Below are 19617 nucleotides of genomic sequence, written 5' to 3'. Positions count from 1 at the left end.
CCAGAATAAGTAGCAGCCATCTCTGATCGCTTTATAGCTCAGGCAGGGTGACCCCAGGCAAAGCACAGGTAGGGTCTGACCTTGGGCTACACTACTCAGGAAACCCCAGGACCAGTGCACTCAGCAGACAGCAATAGACCACGTCCATGCACCACCACTCTGTCCCTCACAGCCGATCCTTCAAGGAGGGTAAAGGTTGGCGGTCAGTGGTCACAGCCAATCCTTGCAGCTGACTGGCCTGGGAAAATTTCTCCCATTGACCTGACAACAGCAACCAAGGCTAAACTACAAAGGAGGGTGTACTCAGCCCACACAAAGGGCACAGCTAGAGCACCCAGCTTAGGTGACAGGGAACACTGTGACACTGGACCCTATAGGACTCCTACTATGTTGGCCATGCTGCCAAGACACAGAGTCAAAGCAGGTCTACCTAATATATAGAAATTAACACAGGGATGTTGCCAAAAGAGGAGACAAAGAAACATGGCCCAAATAAAAGAACAGATCAAAACTACAGAAAAAGAACTAAGTAAAATGGGCATAAGCAATCTATCAGATGCAGAGTTCAAAACACTGGTTATAAGGGTGCTCAAGGAACTTAGTGAGAACCTCAGTGGCATAAGAAAGACCCTGTCAGAAATGAAGAAGACACTAATTGAAATAAAGAACAATTTACATGGAAACAACAGTAGAGTGGATGAAGCCAAGAATCAAATCAATGATTTAGAACATAAGGAAGCAAAAAACAACCAATCAGAGCAACAAGAAAAAAAGAATCCAAAAAAGTGAGGATAGTATAAGCAGCCTCTGAGGGACAACTTCAAGAAGTCCAACATTTGCATCATAGGGGTACCAGAAGGAGAAGAGAAAGAGTAAGAAATTAGAAATCTATTTGAAAAACTAATCAAAGAAAACTTCCCTAATCTGGCAAAGGAAATAGACTTGCACGTCCAGGACACAGAGAGCGCCAAACAAGATGGATGCATAGAGACCCACTCCAAGACACATCATAATTGAAATGTCAAAGATTAAAGATAGAGAATCTTAAAAGCAGCAAGAGAAAAGCAGTTAGTTACCTCCAGGGGAGTTCCCATAAGACTGTGAGCTGATTTCTCAAAAGAAACTTTGCAGTCCAGAGGGGACTGGCAAGGAATGTTCAAAGTCATGAAAAGCAGGGACCTATAACCAAGATTGCTCTACCCAGTAGAGCTGTCATTTAGAATCGAAGGGGAGATAAAGAGCTTCCCAGACAAGAAAAAAGTAAAGGAGTTCATCATCACCAAACCATTATATAAAATATTAAAAGGACTTATTTGAGAAAAAGAAAGTCAAAACTATAAACAATAAAATGGCAAAAATACATATCTATCAACAATTGAATCTAAAAAACAAATTAAGCAAACAAGAACAGAGACAGAATCATGAATATGGAGAGCATTTTGATGGATGCCAGATGAGATGGGGATGTAGGAGAATGTGTGAAGAGGTGAGGGGATTAAGAAATGCAAATAGGTAGTTACAGAATAGCCATGGGGATGTAAAGTACAGTATAGAAAATGGAGTACCCAAAGAACTTATCTGCATGACCCATGAACATGAACAATGGTGGGGGGATTATGTGAAGGAGTGGGGGGTGCTGGGTGGAGGGGGCGAAAGGGGAAAATTGGGACTAACTATAATAGCATAATCAATAAAATATAATTTAAAAAAGAAAAAAGAAAGAGTTTTTCTCTAAGCAAAACTTAAGGACATCTGGCCTCATGATTTCCAGGCACTCCCAATTCTTATATCTGTAAAATTAAAACTGTATTTCTAAAGAGTGACATGAGGAGTCCTCAGATCCCCAACAGAAATGGCATAAATAGCCCTGGCTGGTGTAGCTCAGTGGATTGAGTGCGGGCCTGCGACTCAGACAATCGCGGTTGGATTCCCAGTCAGGGCACATGCCTGGGTTGCAGGCCAGTTCCCTGCAGGCCAACTCCCAGCAGGGGATGCACGAAAGGCAACCATACATTGATGTTTCTCTCCCTCTCTCCTTCCCTTCCCCTCTAAAGATAAATAAATAAAATCTTTAAAAAAAAAAGAAATGGCATAAATAATGTCAATACCATGTATTACGTGTACATACTGTACTCTGAAATCCCTTCATTGAGGAGCACATCTCTGGCCACCCAAAGTGCACAGAGAGAATTGGACCTTAGAAGTAGGTGCATTTGATTGTTGGGAGAAGGCACTTTGTAAATTTTGAGAATATTAGGAACTTCCCAAAGCCTTCACTAGAAGGTGAAGGTTCCAGATCAGACAGCAAGTTAGCGGTAGAGCTAAGGCACGAACCTACACTTTCTGACTCCTTTCACCGTATTATTGCATTTGGAGGCCTCCTCGTTGTTAGAGCTGGTAAAATATCACATCATATTCACATAACTCTAGTGTCACACCAAGTTCTGCACGTACAATCTCTCCTTTCAGCTCCCCAATGACGTGTGTGCTAGGGACAATAAATGCAATTGTTCTTCCTTGCAGGATAAGAAGATTGCAACTCAAGAAGATACACTGTAGTCTGTAACAGAGTCAAGGCTATAGCCCAGCTCTCCCAATGGCCTCTGCGCAGATCTTTCCTCCATGCCACCCTGGTTGGTGCCTTCCATTAATGAACTTTGGAAAATTAGTTTGAGACTAATTTGAGACACCAGAATTGAAAAGAAAACTCACTAAAAATTAATAATTACAAATTTTTAGGTAGAAAAATGAAATAACTCAAATCTATCTGCCCCCTCTCTTGCTGGGAACTTAAAAGTCAAACTAAGTTCCCTAGTTTTGCACAAATCCACAGCAATTAAGACTTTTCACTGTTAGGGGACTACTTTCCCCAATAAATGTATCCTAATCAAATCTAACAAAATTTTAAATATATGAAATGGAAGGGAAGACACTGTCTGTAGTCCTCACTTACTTCTGGCCCATTTTTTTCTCTGTTTTTGTGATTGGGTTTCTCAAGCCAGAGGCACATAGCCAGAGACTATATGATTCGGCAAGTATTCCAAAAACACCTAACAAGCTGGTGAGTGGAAAGTGTAGTGTTCGGGGTGGCGGGTGACCTGAATTGCAGCCCGAGTCCTCTCCAGTGTCATTCCCGGTGTAGCCCTAAGCAGCCACCCACACCTAAGGTGGTCAGCGTTCACAGTGATACAAGAGGGCTGGGTCAGTGCACACAGATGAATTTAAACGTGTGATTGTACTCGTGCTTTGCATGAATAAATCTGTAAAGGTAAACTTAAAACAATGGATGTGTATACTATTAAGTTTCCTTCGTCAGAAGTCGAGTTCCCCGTCTCCCCGCCCTCCCTAGAGACGATCCCCGGCCTCTTCTCGAACCCAGGCAGGGCTTCTCTGAGCGCCGCAGGAGTCGGTTGGTGCATTGACCAGCTAAAAGGGGGCAGGCGCCAAGTGACCCTGAGCCCCGGGGAAGTCCCTTACCATTCCCAATTCCCGGCCACCTGTTCCCGCAGCCTATTGGAGCAAGAGGGGTGGCCAGGGCGGGGCGAGGCTACAAAAGGCAGCGGCCGCGCGCCCGGACAGCCTGCGGCGGGCACGCTTTCGGGACAGTGGACTCCCGGGCCGCAGCGCCCTGACCACAAGGATCACCGGCCAGGCGGGCGTGGCGCGATGCTGCGGGTGCGGTGTCTGCGCGGCGGGAGCCGCGGGGCCGAGGCGGTGCACTACATCGGGTCTCGGGTGCGTGTGCTGCCCGCCTCCCTTGTTCCCTCGCCTTTCCCCAGCCAGCCTTGCATGACCTGGTCCCCTCTGGTCCCCCTTGGAAGCTTGGCTTCAAGAGCCTTTGCTGGTTGCCGGGAGTTTGGCGGTGCCCCGGGCGAAGAAGACAGCTGCTGGGGCCACGCCCTGTGGGTACAGTTGGTCTCTGCGCCTCTCGGGCCACGCTGGCCATCAGCCCAGGGGACTCCACCCTCCCCAACCAGACCTTTTTCGCTCCACGGAACTTGCGGCGCGGAGTGAGGGGATGAGGGCAGCAAGTAACACCTCGTAGTAAATGGGTGGTGTTATCGGGTTCATTGCCTTCGGAGGGCATAGCATGCGTGTAGGGTGGATCCGAGGAGGGGCAATCTGGGGCCTGAGGACGGAGAGGGAGCGAGCAGGCCCACCCCAAGTGTAACAGGGAGTCCTGCCTGAGTTGCGACAGGCGTTGGAGTCAGTTCGATTTGTACTGAGTTTCTGCCCCATCCCCACCCGCGGCTTCTCTAGTCAGTGGGCGCGAGCCTGCAAACCCTCCCTAGCTCCTAAAAGTGAAATATCAAGGCAGTTTATTCCCAGCAACTGGTTCCAGAACAGCTGTCACTCTCCTCCCTGTGGTCCTGGCATATCCTATGGCCTCCTTCCTAAGGCCCTAAAGAGATTTGGGGCTTGAGATCTTGGGGATGAGGGACTCTTTGTGCTAATTTTTATAGGTCCTGCATTTTCAAAGGCTCTTTTTTTTTTAAAGTTCTTAGATCTCCTTTCTAGTTGTGTAAATTTGTGCCGGGTAAATCCTTATCTTGTCAAGGGGGCCATGGACCACGTGTGAAATGGAGTAACTGGCACTTGGTCATTCTCAGAACTGAACTGCCAAGGAATGTGAAGTGTATATTGGCAATGAAAAAAATTTGGTCTGAAACTGATTATTTTGAAAAATAAAGTCCTTTACATATTTTCACTTGGGGAAAATATTGGTAGCCTAGTATTGGGAATCTTTGATACCAAGGAGGGAAGGAAACCCCCTCCCCTCAGACGGTCTTGACACGGAGCAGCTCTCTGCAGTTTTCTGGGAAGAGAGTGGCCCATTACCTGCAGATGAGTTGCTTAGTTTGATTAATGCTTGATTGCAGAAACCATTCTAAGATATAAATGGGTGTCTGGTCACTGGGGACAAAATCTTCTGAAGGGTTTTAAAGAGTTATGTCAATGAACATAGCAGATGCAAAGATAATGTATTCATAAATAGGAAGGTAAAACACCTGTCACTACTACCAACCTATAAATTAACATCTTGGCTTATGCTCTCCAAGAGGATTTTAAATGTCACTATGGTACCCTAGGTTTTCATCCCACCTCTACTTCCCCTTCCCCCACGTGCTTATAGGACTACACAATAATCTTTTGTTTGTTCTTGGCAGCTTGGAAGAACCTTAACAGGATGGGTGCAGCGAACCTTCCAGAGCACCCAGGCAGCTCCGGCTTCCTCCCGGAATTCCTGTGCAGCTGACAACAAGGCTACTGACCCTCTGCCCAAGAAGGCCTGCCCAGTCTCCTCTTACAACGAATGGGACCCCTTAGAGGAAGTGATCGTTGGCAGAGCAGAAAACGCCTGTGTTCCACCGTTCACCGTGGAGGTGAAGGTACAGCGAGGGTGTTCGCTCATCTGAAGTGGGGTCACTCCTCACCTTCTGTCTGGCTTCTGCTCCCACTGTCTTCTGTAACTGTTTTCACTTAGTTCACTCCAGAGTCCCAAGTCCAGAGCTGATTTTAAGTTCTCTTCATTGGCATATCTGCAGTATTTGACACTATTTACACAAATGACAACTCCCTCTGTTAGCTTCTGAGAGACTCCTTTCTGGAGATATTCTTTTACTATTCCTCACATCTTCCTTCACCATCTATCATGTTGGAGTTGAATAGAATTTTACTGTTGGCCCTCTTCTCTTGACTGTTCTCACAGCTTCAGAACCTACCTCCACTCTGGTCCCAATTTCTCTCCTGAACTCTGTTCAGTTCAATACGTCAAACTCCGTACTGGATGTTGCCACAGGACCTTAAACTTGGCATATCTTGAATTCAACTGCCAATCACTCTGCTAAACTGGACCCTTTTTCATTTTTTCCTTTAAGTTTTTGGCATTCCTATTTACTCGGGCTAAAACACCAAAGAATCATCTCTGGTTTCTATTGCAGTCACATCCTCCATGTCCATTCCCCAAGATCACAAGCCTTTTGTCACAATGAGCCTTGCCCCCATCCCTCTGCTGCGGCCTCAGGTCAAGTTGTCATCTACTGCCTGGACCATTGCAGTTAACTCCTAACTGGTCTTCTCTGTTCACTCTTCAAACCATCGTCTAGCAGAGAGATTTTTTTAAAAACCAAAATTCAATCATGTTACTCATCCTGCTCTTACTCATTCCTCCTGTATTTTCTACCTTATTTCTTAAGATAAAGCTCTCACGGTATTCAAGATCCTTCATACTTTGGCTCTTGTCTATCTTTTGAGGACTCCCCATTTCACTCCCTGACTCATTTTAGAGATGTGTTAGTATGGCAGGTTAGCAGATATGCATTCCTATCGGGTGTCTCTCATCTGTAATGTTCCACCTTGGTTTTCAGCAGACTTTTAAAGATCACCATGGAAGCAGCCAAATCAGACTACTCACTAATCCCCAAACAAGCCTTATACCTTTGCTCCACCTAGTTCTCTTCCACCTTTCTTCCTGGGTGCCTTGTCTGCAGTTTAAACCTACCCCTCTTACTAACACTTAGCTCCAATGGCACCCTCCACAAAGCCTTACCGGATTTTTGTGTACCAAGTAGTATTTCCCTTTTTAAAAGGCTCCTGTTGTTCTTCATGTGTAATATTCTATGGCCAGGACTGCCATGGTTTGGCGTTCAGGTTGTGTGCTGCCTAGGGGTCCCGTATCTGAGGGAGTGCCATCAACATTGTAGACACAGCCTACATTTCCATTAATAATGGGTTACAGTGTACTGTATATCTTCAGTGTACTTACCGTAAATTCTTCCTGAATATTTACATTTGTATTTGTGATGTGGATCAATGAAATAAACTCTTTTACCTTATTGTCATCATCATCATAAATGTTGCCTACCTACATTGTTCCAGGGCTCCAGAGGTATTATTAGAAAATAACTTAGTATTTGGAGAGATACTATGCTCACATAGAAAGAGAGGTTAATACTGAGTATCTTATGCCAACCAACTGGGAAGGCAGTTGAACTGAAGTGCCAGGAGAGCTAAGGAAAAAGCGATGACCAGGTGCTGAATAGTTGGGAAATCTTAAAAAAAAAAAAAAAGATTCTTGTGTTAGACCTTGAAGGCAAAGTAATGGAAAAAGTGATAACTTCTGATTGTTCTGAAACTACCTTTGGTTCTGATATTTGAAATTTGATGAACAGGTTGATTTATATGTTACCACATGTTTTAAAAGGCACAATCTTTGAAGTCTTTTCTTGGAAAGATGCCCCATCCCATAACCATTTTAATAGGTGAAATTAAATTTCAGCTTCAAGGAACACATTATCCTTCTTCTTGTCTTTAAAACTATTGACTTTTATACCATGTGCTTTTATGTAATCAGAGTTCTCAGTCATTAGTTTGAGTTTTTTGTCACTTGATTTATAACTTTAGACTTTGTCATTTCATGGGATTGTGGGAAGTGAACCGGGCTGAAGTCAGGAGACTGGGATTGAATTAGGTATTCAGTAAAGTTAGAGAACTACTCTCAGGTAATCGGCTGTTTGACCTTGCGCAAGATTCCACAAATTTCTGGGTGTCAATAAAATGAAGATATTAAGAAGTCTGCTATCTACCTAACAAGATTAAATATAATATAAAGTGTTACATGGTAATTATTTTAAAGGATAAAATCATAACTCATTATAGTTGTATTGGTCCAGTTTGCTGATTACATGACAAGTGTACATTGGGAGTATAATGGTTGTAGATATTTGTAGCATTAGCAGTATTGACTTCATTCATTTGTCTAGATATTTCTGCTTTATGTTACATACTAAAAGCTAGGTATTGCCTAGGCTAAAAACTGTAGCTGGGTGGCACAGTTGGCTGAAGCATCATCCATACACCAAAAGGTTGTGAGTTTGATACCCCGTCAGGGGACATGCAGGAGGCAACTGACCAGTGTTTCCCTCTCATCTCTCTGTCTCCCCCTTCCTCCCTCTCTCCCTTCCTCTCTCTAAACATATCCTTGGGTTAGGTATTGAGAAAAGTAAATCTAAGAAATGCATGACCCTAGAAGGCAAGGCCTTACCTTCTAGTTGGAGGAAAATGACACAGATGTATTAATCAGTTTGGGGAACAATGAAAGATAAAACAATATAGTAAACTGTATGCAATTAGAGCATACAGTATGTGGGAAGCTGTAAGTGCTAGAAAAACTCTATGGGAGTGAGTAACGCAGTTGTCAGGAAGCACAATTTTTAAAAGCTATATGGCTTTTTAATTCTATAAAATATAATGAATACTTTCCATCAAATATGTGCTTTTTGTTTTGCCTTTGTCTTTTTTATAAAGCCCTTGATAAAGGATCTCTTATAAAATATAAAAATCAATCAAAGTTAATGGAATACATTTGCAGCTGGATAAATAAGAAATTTCTATTGAGATTTCCTAGTCTTCCAAAGACCTTCTATAAAACCCATTTGGCAACCACTGTGAAAAGATTGAGGCTCTGAAAGACTACAGTCTCTAGGAATGCAACCACATCTCTACAATATTCAAACTATAATATGCTAAGCATTTTTTTAAGTCTTGCAGATACTTGGTAAATCCTTGCTAACTCATTTAGCAGGGTTGTAAAAGAAGTATAAATAGTTCCCAACTATCTCTTGGAAAATGTAATGTACCCTGATCATTTCAACTTTGTCCAGCCTTAGCCAGAGCTATATAAGTCACACTTGTTCAAACAACTTTTTTCTCCCAGGGAAGTTTACTTCAATATTTATCTAGGCAAGCTTCACTCTGCACAAATAGTCCCACAGGATACTCTGGAATATGCCTGGCAAGACAGCATGGCTGTGCATCTGCTATAATCCAGTGTTAAATTTTCAAAGGCTTCTTGTCTTTCAGTGGATTATAAGAGATGTGCCTGGCATGAGAAGGAGGAAGTGGTGAATGGATGCAGTACCAGGATGTGTCTGAGAGGAATATAAAGAGTCATTATTATCCTCTCCTTCTGGTTGCTGCTACAGGACTTCCTAGGTGTAGAATAGAGTGAAGTGCTTTTGTTTTGTTTTGTTTTTTAAAGAATGGATTGATCTTAAAAGTACATTTTTAATACTGATAACATTTTTCATAGACCAGATATTGAGTCCAATGTTTGCCTATAGATCTTTAAAAGTAAAGCAACTAACTAATAATTTAGACAGGGTTCAGCAAACTTTTTCTGTATAGGACCAGATAATAAATATTTGCAGACCATAGGTCTCTGTTGCAACTAATCAACTCTCAACTCTGCCATTGCAGTGCAAAACACTGTAGACACTGTTCCCATAAAACTTTATTTACAAAAATAGAGGCAAATTTAGTTTAGAACTTCACTGGCATTCTTTGTTTGCTAAAGACCTGTTTTTCAGATTCTTAATCTTTCTCCAGCAGGCTGAGCTCAGGTCTAACTGATGTGAACCTGACACTCAACTAACAAGAGGCAGGTCTGCTTTCGTATGCTTGATATTCACTAGGCTGAGGTGGAAATGGAAGTGAGGACAGAAAATCCGGAAAACACACTGTCTTTGACATTAAAGAGCTAGACATTTAGACAAACTATTTCATTACTCAGTTTTTCTTCCTTGTCTGAAACTGATCGGTGATGGAAACCTTATTTGACATGATCAAGACTGGTAGTTAGTTAATCAATGATATGTGGAAATTTTTTTTTTTACATTTTAAACATTTTTTAAAACTTAAAACATATAAATGTACATTGCTTAGCCGACCTTTTGATGAAGGCCCAGGGCTTTTTCTTGGCTTTTGGATCTTCTGATCAGAATTCTACTTCATCTAGATACTCGATAAATTGCATCCATATGCCTCACCTGTATTTCCTCACATGGTTCTTTAAACTGAATGAGAACTCAGCCACGTGCAAAGCAATCTCATGCCAAACAATCTCAATGAAGAATCCTCTAAATTTTTATACTTTCAAAAATTGATTTATTACAGTTATACCTACCCTAGTTCAACAGTAATTTTTTAGCGAATTGGTTGAGCCTTTTAAAAAAAGATCCTCACTCAAGGATATGTTTATTGCTCTGAGAGAGAGAGAAACATCAGTCTGATTGCTTCCCATATGCACCCCAACCAGGGATCAAACATGCACCCCTAGGTATGTGCCCCAACCAAGAACTGAACCTGCAACCTTTTGGTGTACAGGACAACATTCCAACCAACTGAGCCACTGAGTGCGAACTGGTTGAGCCTTTTTTAAACCATTCAGCTGCTTTCCATTCAGTTGTCTTTTAAAATGCATATAATCCTTGGTCACTTTCTAAATATTAAGCTTTATATTTTTTAGCTATTAAAAATCTGTGACTTCATTTGTTAGATAGCTTTCTTCTATGGCAAAAGGACCTGAAGCAATGAGAGTTGGATGGTTTGGGGAAAGGAGAGGTGTGGTGGGGTTGAGACCTGTTGGCTGGGAAGGGTAGGAAGCACCAAGGGAGACTTGCACTACTGCACAATTTTCTAAGTGGTAACTCTGTTGGATGGGAAAATCACTAATACATTTTTTTAAAGATTGTATTTATTTTTCTTTAGAGGGGAAGGGAAGAAGAGAGGGAGAGAAATATCAATGTATGGTTGCCTCTGGTGTGTCCCCTGTTGGGAACTGGACTGCAACCCAGGCATGTGCCCTGACTGGGAATCGAACCGCGATCATCTGGTTCACAGGCCCGCACTCAAACTAATACATTTTTAAGAGAAACAAAACATACATGAGAGTATGTCCCTAACCTTTAAGGAGGCAGCTCCCTGTTTTCCTACAAAATATCTTTAAGTGCTCTTATCTAGACAGAATTCTGGGATGCATGGATAGTCCATTGTTTTGTCTTCATATAGGTGCCCCTTTACTTTCTTATGCTATTTCATTTGTTCTCTTTTTTTAAATTTCATCAAGACTGTCTAACGGGACCACTTGTGTCCTATTTTGTCTATGAAGCATGTACAAACTGGCCCAAGAGGATTTCAAGCCTGTGTGAGGCAGACACACTGAGTGGTAACAGGCAAAAGAAGCCAAAGGTCTCAACGCATCTAGGGAATCGAGACTTCTTCATTCAACAAATATTGAGTGTCTTCCCATAGAGGCACTGTACTCCATGCTGGGGATCAACACGGGACAAGATGTGGTCTTTCTCAATTCTGCTAAGTTATATAAATCATGGTTCTCCTATAAACCTAGCATGAGTTGTATTTTTCTTCTGTATTTCACTTATTATCTTCTGCTTCTAGGCAAACACATACGAAAAGTATTGGCCATTTTACCAGAAGCATGGAGGCCATTATTTTCCCAAAGATCATTTGAAAAAGGCTGTTGCTGAAATTGAAGAAATGTGCAATATTTTAAAAATGGAAGGAGTGACAGTGAGGAGGCCTGACCCCATTGACTGGTCAGTGCAGTATAAAACTCCTGATTTTGAATCAACGGGTAAGTGATGTAAGATCCCTAAATAGCTAGTGTCTTAATTTTTACTTTATTTCTTAATGTATAAGGAGAAAACTGATAATTTCTCAGATATTTCCTTGTTTTAATAATTCTTCAAAGCTTTAAAGATTACTTAGGAATAGTTTGGTTCTTTTTGATATGATTAAGATGTACACATTCAAAACTCCATTGTAAATATGAATTCTCCTTGAAAGAATCAGTTTTTCTAAACTTTATGGTAATTTTCTTACATAAAAACAGTGGATTCTATTTAATTTTCCTTGAGAACAGAAGTGAAGAGAGGAACAGAAACATTCCATTTTTAACTGACACTGCCACAAGACTGTTTGTGGACCTGGGTTCAGTGTTCTATCTAATTGATAGTTCCAGACGCAATCGGTGGCCCAATTTTTACCTTGTGGTACAGATATTCCCTGAAGAACTCTGTTTCTGTGTAGCAAGGAAGGAGCTTACAAAAGATGAAAACTTAGTGGTTCCAGACCTTTTTGCACAAGGACCTTATTTCATTTTTTTTCTTTTCTCTCTATTTTTTGTTTGGCTTCACCATCCTCACACAGAATTCATGTTAACAATCCAGTATGTATCATTCCATATTTTTCCCATTTGCATATAATTATGTACATTCACACTACTCATTTTCTGTGATTTTTATTTTACAAAAAAATGGGATACCATCGACTTTTCTATCTTGCAAATGAGCATTACCAAGGTCATTGTGCAACTCTGTGGTCCAATAGGTTTATATGGTGCGATGCCTCGAGACATCCTGATAGTCGTGGGAAATGAGATTATCGAGGCTCCCATGGCATGGCGTGCTCGCTTCTTCGAGTACCGTGCGTACCGATCGATTATCAAAGACTACTTCCGCCGTGGCGCCAAGTGGACAACCGCTCCGAAGCCCACAATGGCTAATGAGCTTTATGACCAAGTAAGTCCCTGATTATAGGGGTGCTTACTAGTAACTTTTCTAAATGATCCCAGAGAGTGAGATGGAGATTCTCTGGTACCGTGTTTTTGTTATGCGTTTTATGATGAAAACAAGAGTAAATGATATTGTGGTAATAATGGCTAATACTGGTACTTACTTGGTGCTTACCTGTGCCAGGTCTTCGGTTAAGCACTTTATTTACAGCCTCAGTCCTGCTTCCACTTCACAAGCCCATGAGGAAATAGTATCTATCATTCTTTGGCAGGGATTTGCCTGAAGGCTCACAGGTGTTCATTGGTGGACTGAGAAATGTTGATAGACTCCATTCTCTTCTAGAAAAAGAATGTAGTCAAAGAATTTGGTCTACAAACCAAATTTACAGTAAAAGGAAGTATATGTCCTTTATTAGATCACTTGGTATGTGATAATTTATAGAAATAATTTAAAAATCTAATTTTCTTCTAGGGGTTTAAATAGAAATAAGTAATAAATTCATTCCACCACACCCAATCAAATTTGGCAGGGGAGCACAGCATCTCATTTCACGGTAACAGTCAGGCTCGGGACCAAATTCCTTTTCCAAAAGAACAGAATGACTTCATCCTGTTGACTTTCAATATTGTAGGTACATAAATCAATGTCATGGAGTATTTTTGGAATCATTCCTGCCTCTGTACCATTTGCTTCTAAGTGTCAGGAAATTGCTGTTATGCCATTTTTTGTTGTTAATTGCTTTTTTTGTTGTTTGATTTGCATGGGCCTACATCTTGCATATTTTAGTCTAATACCAGGTAGTAGTAGTAGACTGGGTAAATGATGATGATAAACTAATTTTCTTAGCAATCAATGTCCTATAAATAATTTTCTCATGAACCAATGCACGGTGTTCATTCTTGTTCCAATAGGATTACCCCATTCATTCTGTGGAAGACAGACACCAATTGGCTGCTCAGGGAAAATTTGTGACAACTGAATTTGAGCCATGCTTTGATGCTGCTGACTTCATTAGAGCTGGAAGAGATATTTTTGCACAGAGAAGCCAGGTTGATAAAGACTGCCTATGCAATTTCACTCATTATTATTGTATTTTTAATTTCCACATTCAAATATTTTCATTCTATTTTTAGTTTTCTATTCACAGAATCAAATCTTTATAGGTTTTATCTCCCTTTTGTTTTCAGGTTACAAACTACCTGGGCATTGAATGGATGCGTAGGCATCTTGCTCCAGATTACAGAGTGCATATCATCTCCTTTAAAGATCCCAATCCAATGCATATTGATGCCACCTTCAATATCATTGGACCTGGTCTTGTGCTTTCCAACCCAGACCGACCGTGTAACCAGGTAAGGAAGTTGTTAGGGCTCTGGAAAAGTAGTAGAGTCTGGCAATTAAAGTAATTGCCACTTATATTTTAAGCACTTCCATGATTCCTAATGGGTCTAAATGACAAATTCAACAACATTCAACATAATTATTACCAATAATTAGATTACTTATGTTACATTTACTACAAGATGTCCAATACTCAGACATACACTGTATAGTGTCATCAGACTTTGGCTGCGCCGCTACGAGAGCCCGGGGGTTGTGCCTGTGTGTATGTTTTTATTCAACAGTGGTCTCACAGTAGTTCCCCTTTATCCTCAGGGGATATGTTTCAAGACCCCCCTGTGGATGCCTAATACCATGGGTAGTACTGAACCCTATGTATGCTCTTTTTTCTTATATATACATATCTGTAATAGTTTAATTATTAGGCACAGTTAAGAGATTAACAATAATAACTAATAATAAAATAGACCAATTATAACAATATACTGTGATAAAAGTTATGTGAATATGTGGTCTCTCTCTCTCTCTCTCTCTTTTTCAAAATACCTAGAATTTTCCATTTAATATTTTCAGACCATGGTTGACTGCAGGTAACTGAAACCATGGAAAGCAAAGCCACAAAACCACGGATAAGAGCTGGGGGGGGGGGTGGGGGGTAGGAGCCACTATGTATCATAACTTGCAGCTCAGGTTCCAATTGCAGCTGCATTGCAAACAAGATGATCCCTGTATATCTGGGGCAATGCCACTGGCCCATGGGCAGTGGGTGTCTTCTGCCCTCTCTAGTGGGTCAGGCCTCCTTCAGCCAGCCCCACCCGGAGGGAGGGGCAGAGCTGCTGCACTGCAGCTGGTCTGTCCCTATCACCTGCACCTCCTATTTCCATCTGCTGCCCCTGCTTCCACTGGGTTGGTGAGTGAGTTTGTTATTTGCTGGGCTGCAGTACATGTTTTTAAAATCACTATTTTACCACATCACTCTTCACTTTCATCCCATAAATTAAGGCCCAATGACCGAGATTAGTTATTCATTTCATTTAAATGTAATTCATTGCTATACTAAGAGGGTCAGTGAACATAGGGATGGCTGAGTTATAATAAATAGGTCACTAAGGACAATTAGGGTTCTTCGGGAGTACGACCTTAACATTTGTCTTATACCACAGTCACAGGTACAAAGTGATGGGCTATTAAGTGGATGAACTCTGGGTTTGACAGTCACATCTTTGCTTTCTTGTAACTAAATAGTTAGGAAATATTTTTATTGTCTTTAAAGAGAATTTCTCAAGGAAATTATCTTTGATATTTTAAAATCTCTGAAACCTATGAAAAGCACAAGAGTATTTTTTTAAAGTTTTAACATTTCTTCTACTATTTAATTTTAATCTGGTAATCTGGGGATTTTATGTACATTTTAAATTGGGATTCAAACAAAATCATCCTAATGTCTTAAAATTTTAATTTCTTTATACTGACAATGGAGAAGACAGCTTCTAAAAAATAACTATTAATCATAAGGGCTATCAGAGACCAATAATGATACGAGTAGTATATATAGATTTAAGCCTCTTTGGGTTTTTTGGTTTGCAGATTGATCTTTTCAAGAAGGCAGGATGGACCATAGTTACTCCTCCAATACCAGTCATCCCAGATGGTACGTTTACTTTTATATACTCACAGGCTAAAACGACTACTTCAGTGACCAAGAATCTTGCACTTACAGACAGCAGCCCAGGTTTTTAGCAAATTAGAGGAAAAAAACTATTCCCCAGTAGGGAGTGAACTGGTACTTGGGCTACGGATACTAGAATAAAGCTGGACTTGCATTCACAACCTCTCCTTCCACAGAAAATGAGAAAGAGAAGATGGAAAAATCACTATAAAATAGCATCTCATAAAGCAAGAAATGATTTTATAAATAAAACAAAGTGAAATCCAAATGTGTAATGAGTATAGACTGATTACAGTTATAAATTGTCTTAAGATAAAAAATTTGCAGAGAAAGTCAACTCTAAAAACTGAACTGACAGTTTATATTCTTCACTTTCAAATCCTTGCTTTAAACAAAAATGCTAGCAGACATGATTTAAAAGTTGTTGCTATTTTTAGATCACCCACTCTGGATGTCATCCAAATGGCTTTCCATGAACGTCTTAATGCTAGATGAAAAGCGTGTTATGGTGGATGCCAATGAAGTCCCGATCCAAAAGATGTTTGAAAAGCTGGGTATGTACAATATATGAAATGTTGTCATGTATAAAGAACTGAAGAAATGACACGCTAGGTTTGTTGTATGCTTTATCTAACTCCTTTTCTATTCCTCTTAGAGGTACAAAGTTATTACCTTACAGATGGACAATATTTTTGTTTTCAACAATCATAATCTCAAAAGGTCGGAGATGCATTGCAGGCTCCTCAGTCATTCCCTTAGCAATAAATTTATCCATCTTCTGTGACTTATCTAACTTCCTGGTGTCCATGTGTGGAGAACTACCCTTTTGTTGTTGAGCATGTACATTACTCAGCCCTTCCCCAAATAAGAAATTGTTGAGGGTACATTAAAGTCATTTCTCATTACATATTTTAAATGACAATAAGAGTACAGATACAGAAGTGATTTATATGTGTGATAAACACAATGAACAAAGTAATGGAATGCAATAGATATCATTCTGTTGCATTAGTGAAATGCAGTAGATCATTCAACTTGAACTAAAAAGCATAACTGGTTTTTCTTTGGGTGGTAGTTTGCTTATCCTGATATTCATCTTTCAGGCCAGATATTCTAACACAATAGAGAAAAGTGTTGGAAGGAAGGATTGTCATATGGCTATTATATAAGATTACAGAAGTATGTATGCTGACCACTCTTAATATATTTGATGTAACCTAAGTGTCAAGTAAGGCTAGGTAGTAAGTACACCTGCTGTAATCGAGTCATGTTTTGAGTTATTTTAGGTGTTCTACCCAGAAAAAATTATTTGACCCCTTGACACACCCCTCCTTAATGTGATATCAGTATAAAAGGATTGGCCTGTCAGAATTGGACTAAGCCCAGTCAAATGATTTAACCCGATGCTATGCCACTTTTTTCCTGGTTCTCATTAAGTAACCTAATTGCTTGGGTTTCGTTTCTTTATCCACTAAATTTTTATTGTTTCTCAACTTAAAGTATTATTGAGCACCAAAGATACAACATTTTATTTGTAACAAAGTCTTTTAAACACATAAGGAACTTTTTAAAACAAAACTTTTCAAGTAACTGAATTCTCTCCAATTTCAGCATTATGGATCTAGCAATCTGAATAAGAGAGATACATCTGTCTATCAAGAAAGATGCTTTTATTTAAAAGCCCGCCCCTTATCTCAAGCCCACTCCTTCCCTCTGTCCCACCTATTCTTACTTTTCAGAGCCCTGCTCACTGTCACTGTCTCAGGAAATTCTTTCCAGTGACTCATGCTGCCTTCCCCTCCCTGATGATACCAGTGGAACCTTTACTGACTCCATAGCTTATCTTTTGTCCCAAAATAATGGGTTCTTGTGGGAGGAGAACAGATTTTCTTTTTAAAACCCCAGTATGCCAAACACGACAGATTCTTCCCAAACACCACTGGTTGATTGGGTGCATCATAACCATGTCAATACAAATGATGTCAGATTAAATTAATTGTCAGAAGCTTTGGTACCTGTATGACCATACAACCCAGATATTAAAATATCAGTTCAGTTCCATTGTTTTCTTAAGGTGACCTAGTAAAGTTAATCATATTAGATAAACTTTGCTTATATGTGAGTTAGTGAAGTCAACTTTTCAGGTTAGGTAAATTATACTTTTCCTACTAAATTGACATGGTAAAAATAGAAAAGCCCAACAAAATAGTTAAAGCATAATTTTTAAAACCCTTGAGATTTTACTGCTTGACTGTTTTTGGACATTTGACAGGTATGTCTTCTCATCCTACCTACTGACTTTTGAATAGTCAACAGCACAAACTAGACTTCAGAATCTCTGCTGACTTTTTGATGAATGTCTTATATTAGCAGTGGAATAGATCAGATGAAATTGGTGAAAATAAAATTGAAAGACTCTCCTGGGTTGGGGCAGATTTCGGAATTGGAAACACAAGATTCCTCTCTGTCTTTAGGCTTACTTTCTATAGGAAAACTTTCATGCAAGTCCATCTAACTGGCCACATCTCTCTCCTTCAATACAGGTATCAGTACCATTAAGGTTAACATTCGTCACGCCAATTCCCTGGGAGGAGGCTTCCACTGCTGGACCTGCGATGTCAGGCGCCGAGGCACCCTACAGTCCTACTTTGACTGACCATGCCTGATGGGGCAAGTCCTCAGATAAACCTAGGAAGCATAGGACAGGGCTCATTCTCCTGCTTTAAAGAGTGCATGAACTGTAGTGCTTTAAACAATCATATCCTTAACAGGGGTCTTAAGCCTGGTTTATTTTTATTCCTTTTCTTCGTTATAAGGAAAATAACTTGTGTTAGGTCTTCCTCTCTACTCCTAAATGTATTTGCTATTTGGCTTCAGGCAGAAAAATTTGGTGAATGTGTACCAAGACAGAAATTAGTCCTTCAAGTAACTTGGCTGCTAATTAACCATCTACCTCTGTTTTTAATTTTTTTTCCAAAGGCAGCTTGAACTGTTGGTTCTAATCTTTTTTTTTAACTTTTTGCTACACTTGTGATATATCACTTTTTTCATGAATGATTTAGCATGTTCACAAATCTTAAGTAGAACCAGATGATTGTCTCTTTCTAATAAGGAATTTTAGTAATTTTTAAAATTTGGTATTTTTTTTAAGTAACCTAGACTTTGCAAACATTTAAGTGAATTTTCCATGAATGTTTTTAATATTCTCATCTCAATATTGGTGGTAGTTGCTACTAAAAACCTTTTCATATAACTTACCTTATTTTAAGTGATTTAATCTCTTTTTCTTCTAACATTTTAAAGAAATAGTTAGTGCAGTAGTAATTATCAGTTACCATCCCTAAATTTTGATATTAGTATCTAATGGATACATTGCATCTGTGGTAATCTAAGATTTGTTTACAGATGTGCAAATTACTTAAAGTTTGGGCTTTAATAGCATTAAAAAACTAATAGAGGTAAAAAACCTACATGTGATGTGAAATAATTTTAATGTTGAATACTGTATGCATATTTTTATTCTAATAAACTTTTGTGTTACAAAATGGGTTTTATTAGAGTTTGGCATTAATCTAATTATTCTGAACATAGAAAATTACAGGGTGTAGCTCTTGGGACAGAACTCTAATCCTCTGAGATCTACATATTTATCCCTAGTAGATAAAAGTTTAAACTTAATTCTTGTATTTGGAAATGTTTAACAGAGTTCAATTTTGTTTATTTTTTTAAATATATTTTATTGATTATGCTATTACAGTTGTCCCATTTTCCTCCCTTTATTCCCCTCCACCACCCTTTCCCACCTGCATTCCCCACCTTTAGTTCATGTCCATGGGTTGTACATATAAGTTTTTTGGCTTCTACATTTCCTATACTATTCTTAAACCTCCCCTTGTGTATTTTCTACCTACCATTTATGCTACTTAATACCTCCCCCCCCATCACCCTGCACTCCCATTCCCCCACTGATAACCCTCCATGTGATCTCCATTTCTGTGATTCTGTTCCTGTTCTAGTTGTTTGCTTAGTTTGTTTTTGTTGTTGGTTTTTTCACATTCAGTTGTTAATAGCTGTAAGTTTATTGTCATTTTACTGTTCATATTTTTATCTTCTTTTTCTTAGATAAGTCCCTTTGACATTTCATATAATAAGGGCTGGGTGATGATGAACCCCTTTAACTAGACCTTATCTGGGAAGCACTTTATCTGTCTACCCTTCTATTCTAAATGATAG

The 19617-nt window shown here is 39.8% G+C and overlaps 1 protein-coding gene across 1 annotated transcript; it reads left to right on the top strand.

Moving 5' to 3' along the window:
* Nucleotides 1-3567: 3567 nt before the first annotated feature.
* On the top strand, nt 3568-18820 carry GATM (glycine amidinotransferase). Its single transcript, XM_037054535.1, has 9 exons — nt 3568-3735; nt 5169-5390; nt 11239-11434; nt 12190-12380; nt 13286-13423; nt 13562-13726; nt 15303-15366; nt 15822-15938; nt 17928-18820. Exons 1-9 carry the CDS (start codon nt 3667-3669, stop codon nt 18038-18040), a joined length of 1275 nt encoding a protein of 424 aa, XP_036910430.1. The 5' UTR covers nt 3568-3666; the 3' UTR covers nt 18041-18820.
* Nucleotides 18821-19617: the final 797 nt, after the last annotated feature.

This window comes from Sturnira hondurensis, unplaced genomic scaffold (genome assembly GCF_014824575.4).
Source record: "Sturnira hondurensis isolate 20B ecotype Veracruz unplaced genomic scaffold, ASM1482457v3 Scaffold0008196, whole genome shotgun sequence".
NCBI classification, from domain to species: Eukaryota; Metazoa; Chordata; class Mammalia; order Chiroptera; family Phyllostomidae; genus Sturnira; species Sturnira hondurensis.
Note: the sequence above shows the minus strand (reverse complement) of the source record. Positions and strands in the feature narration are given on the sequence as shown.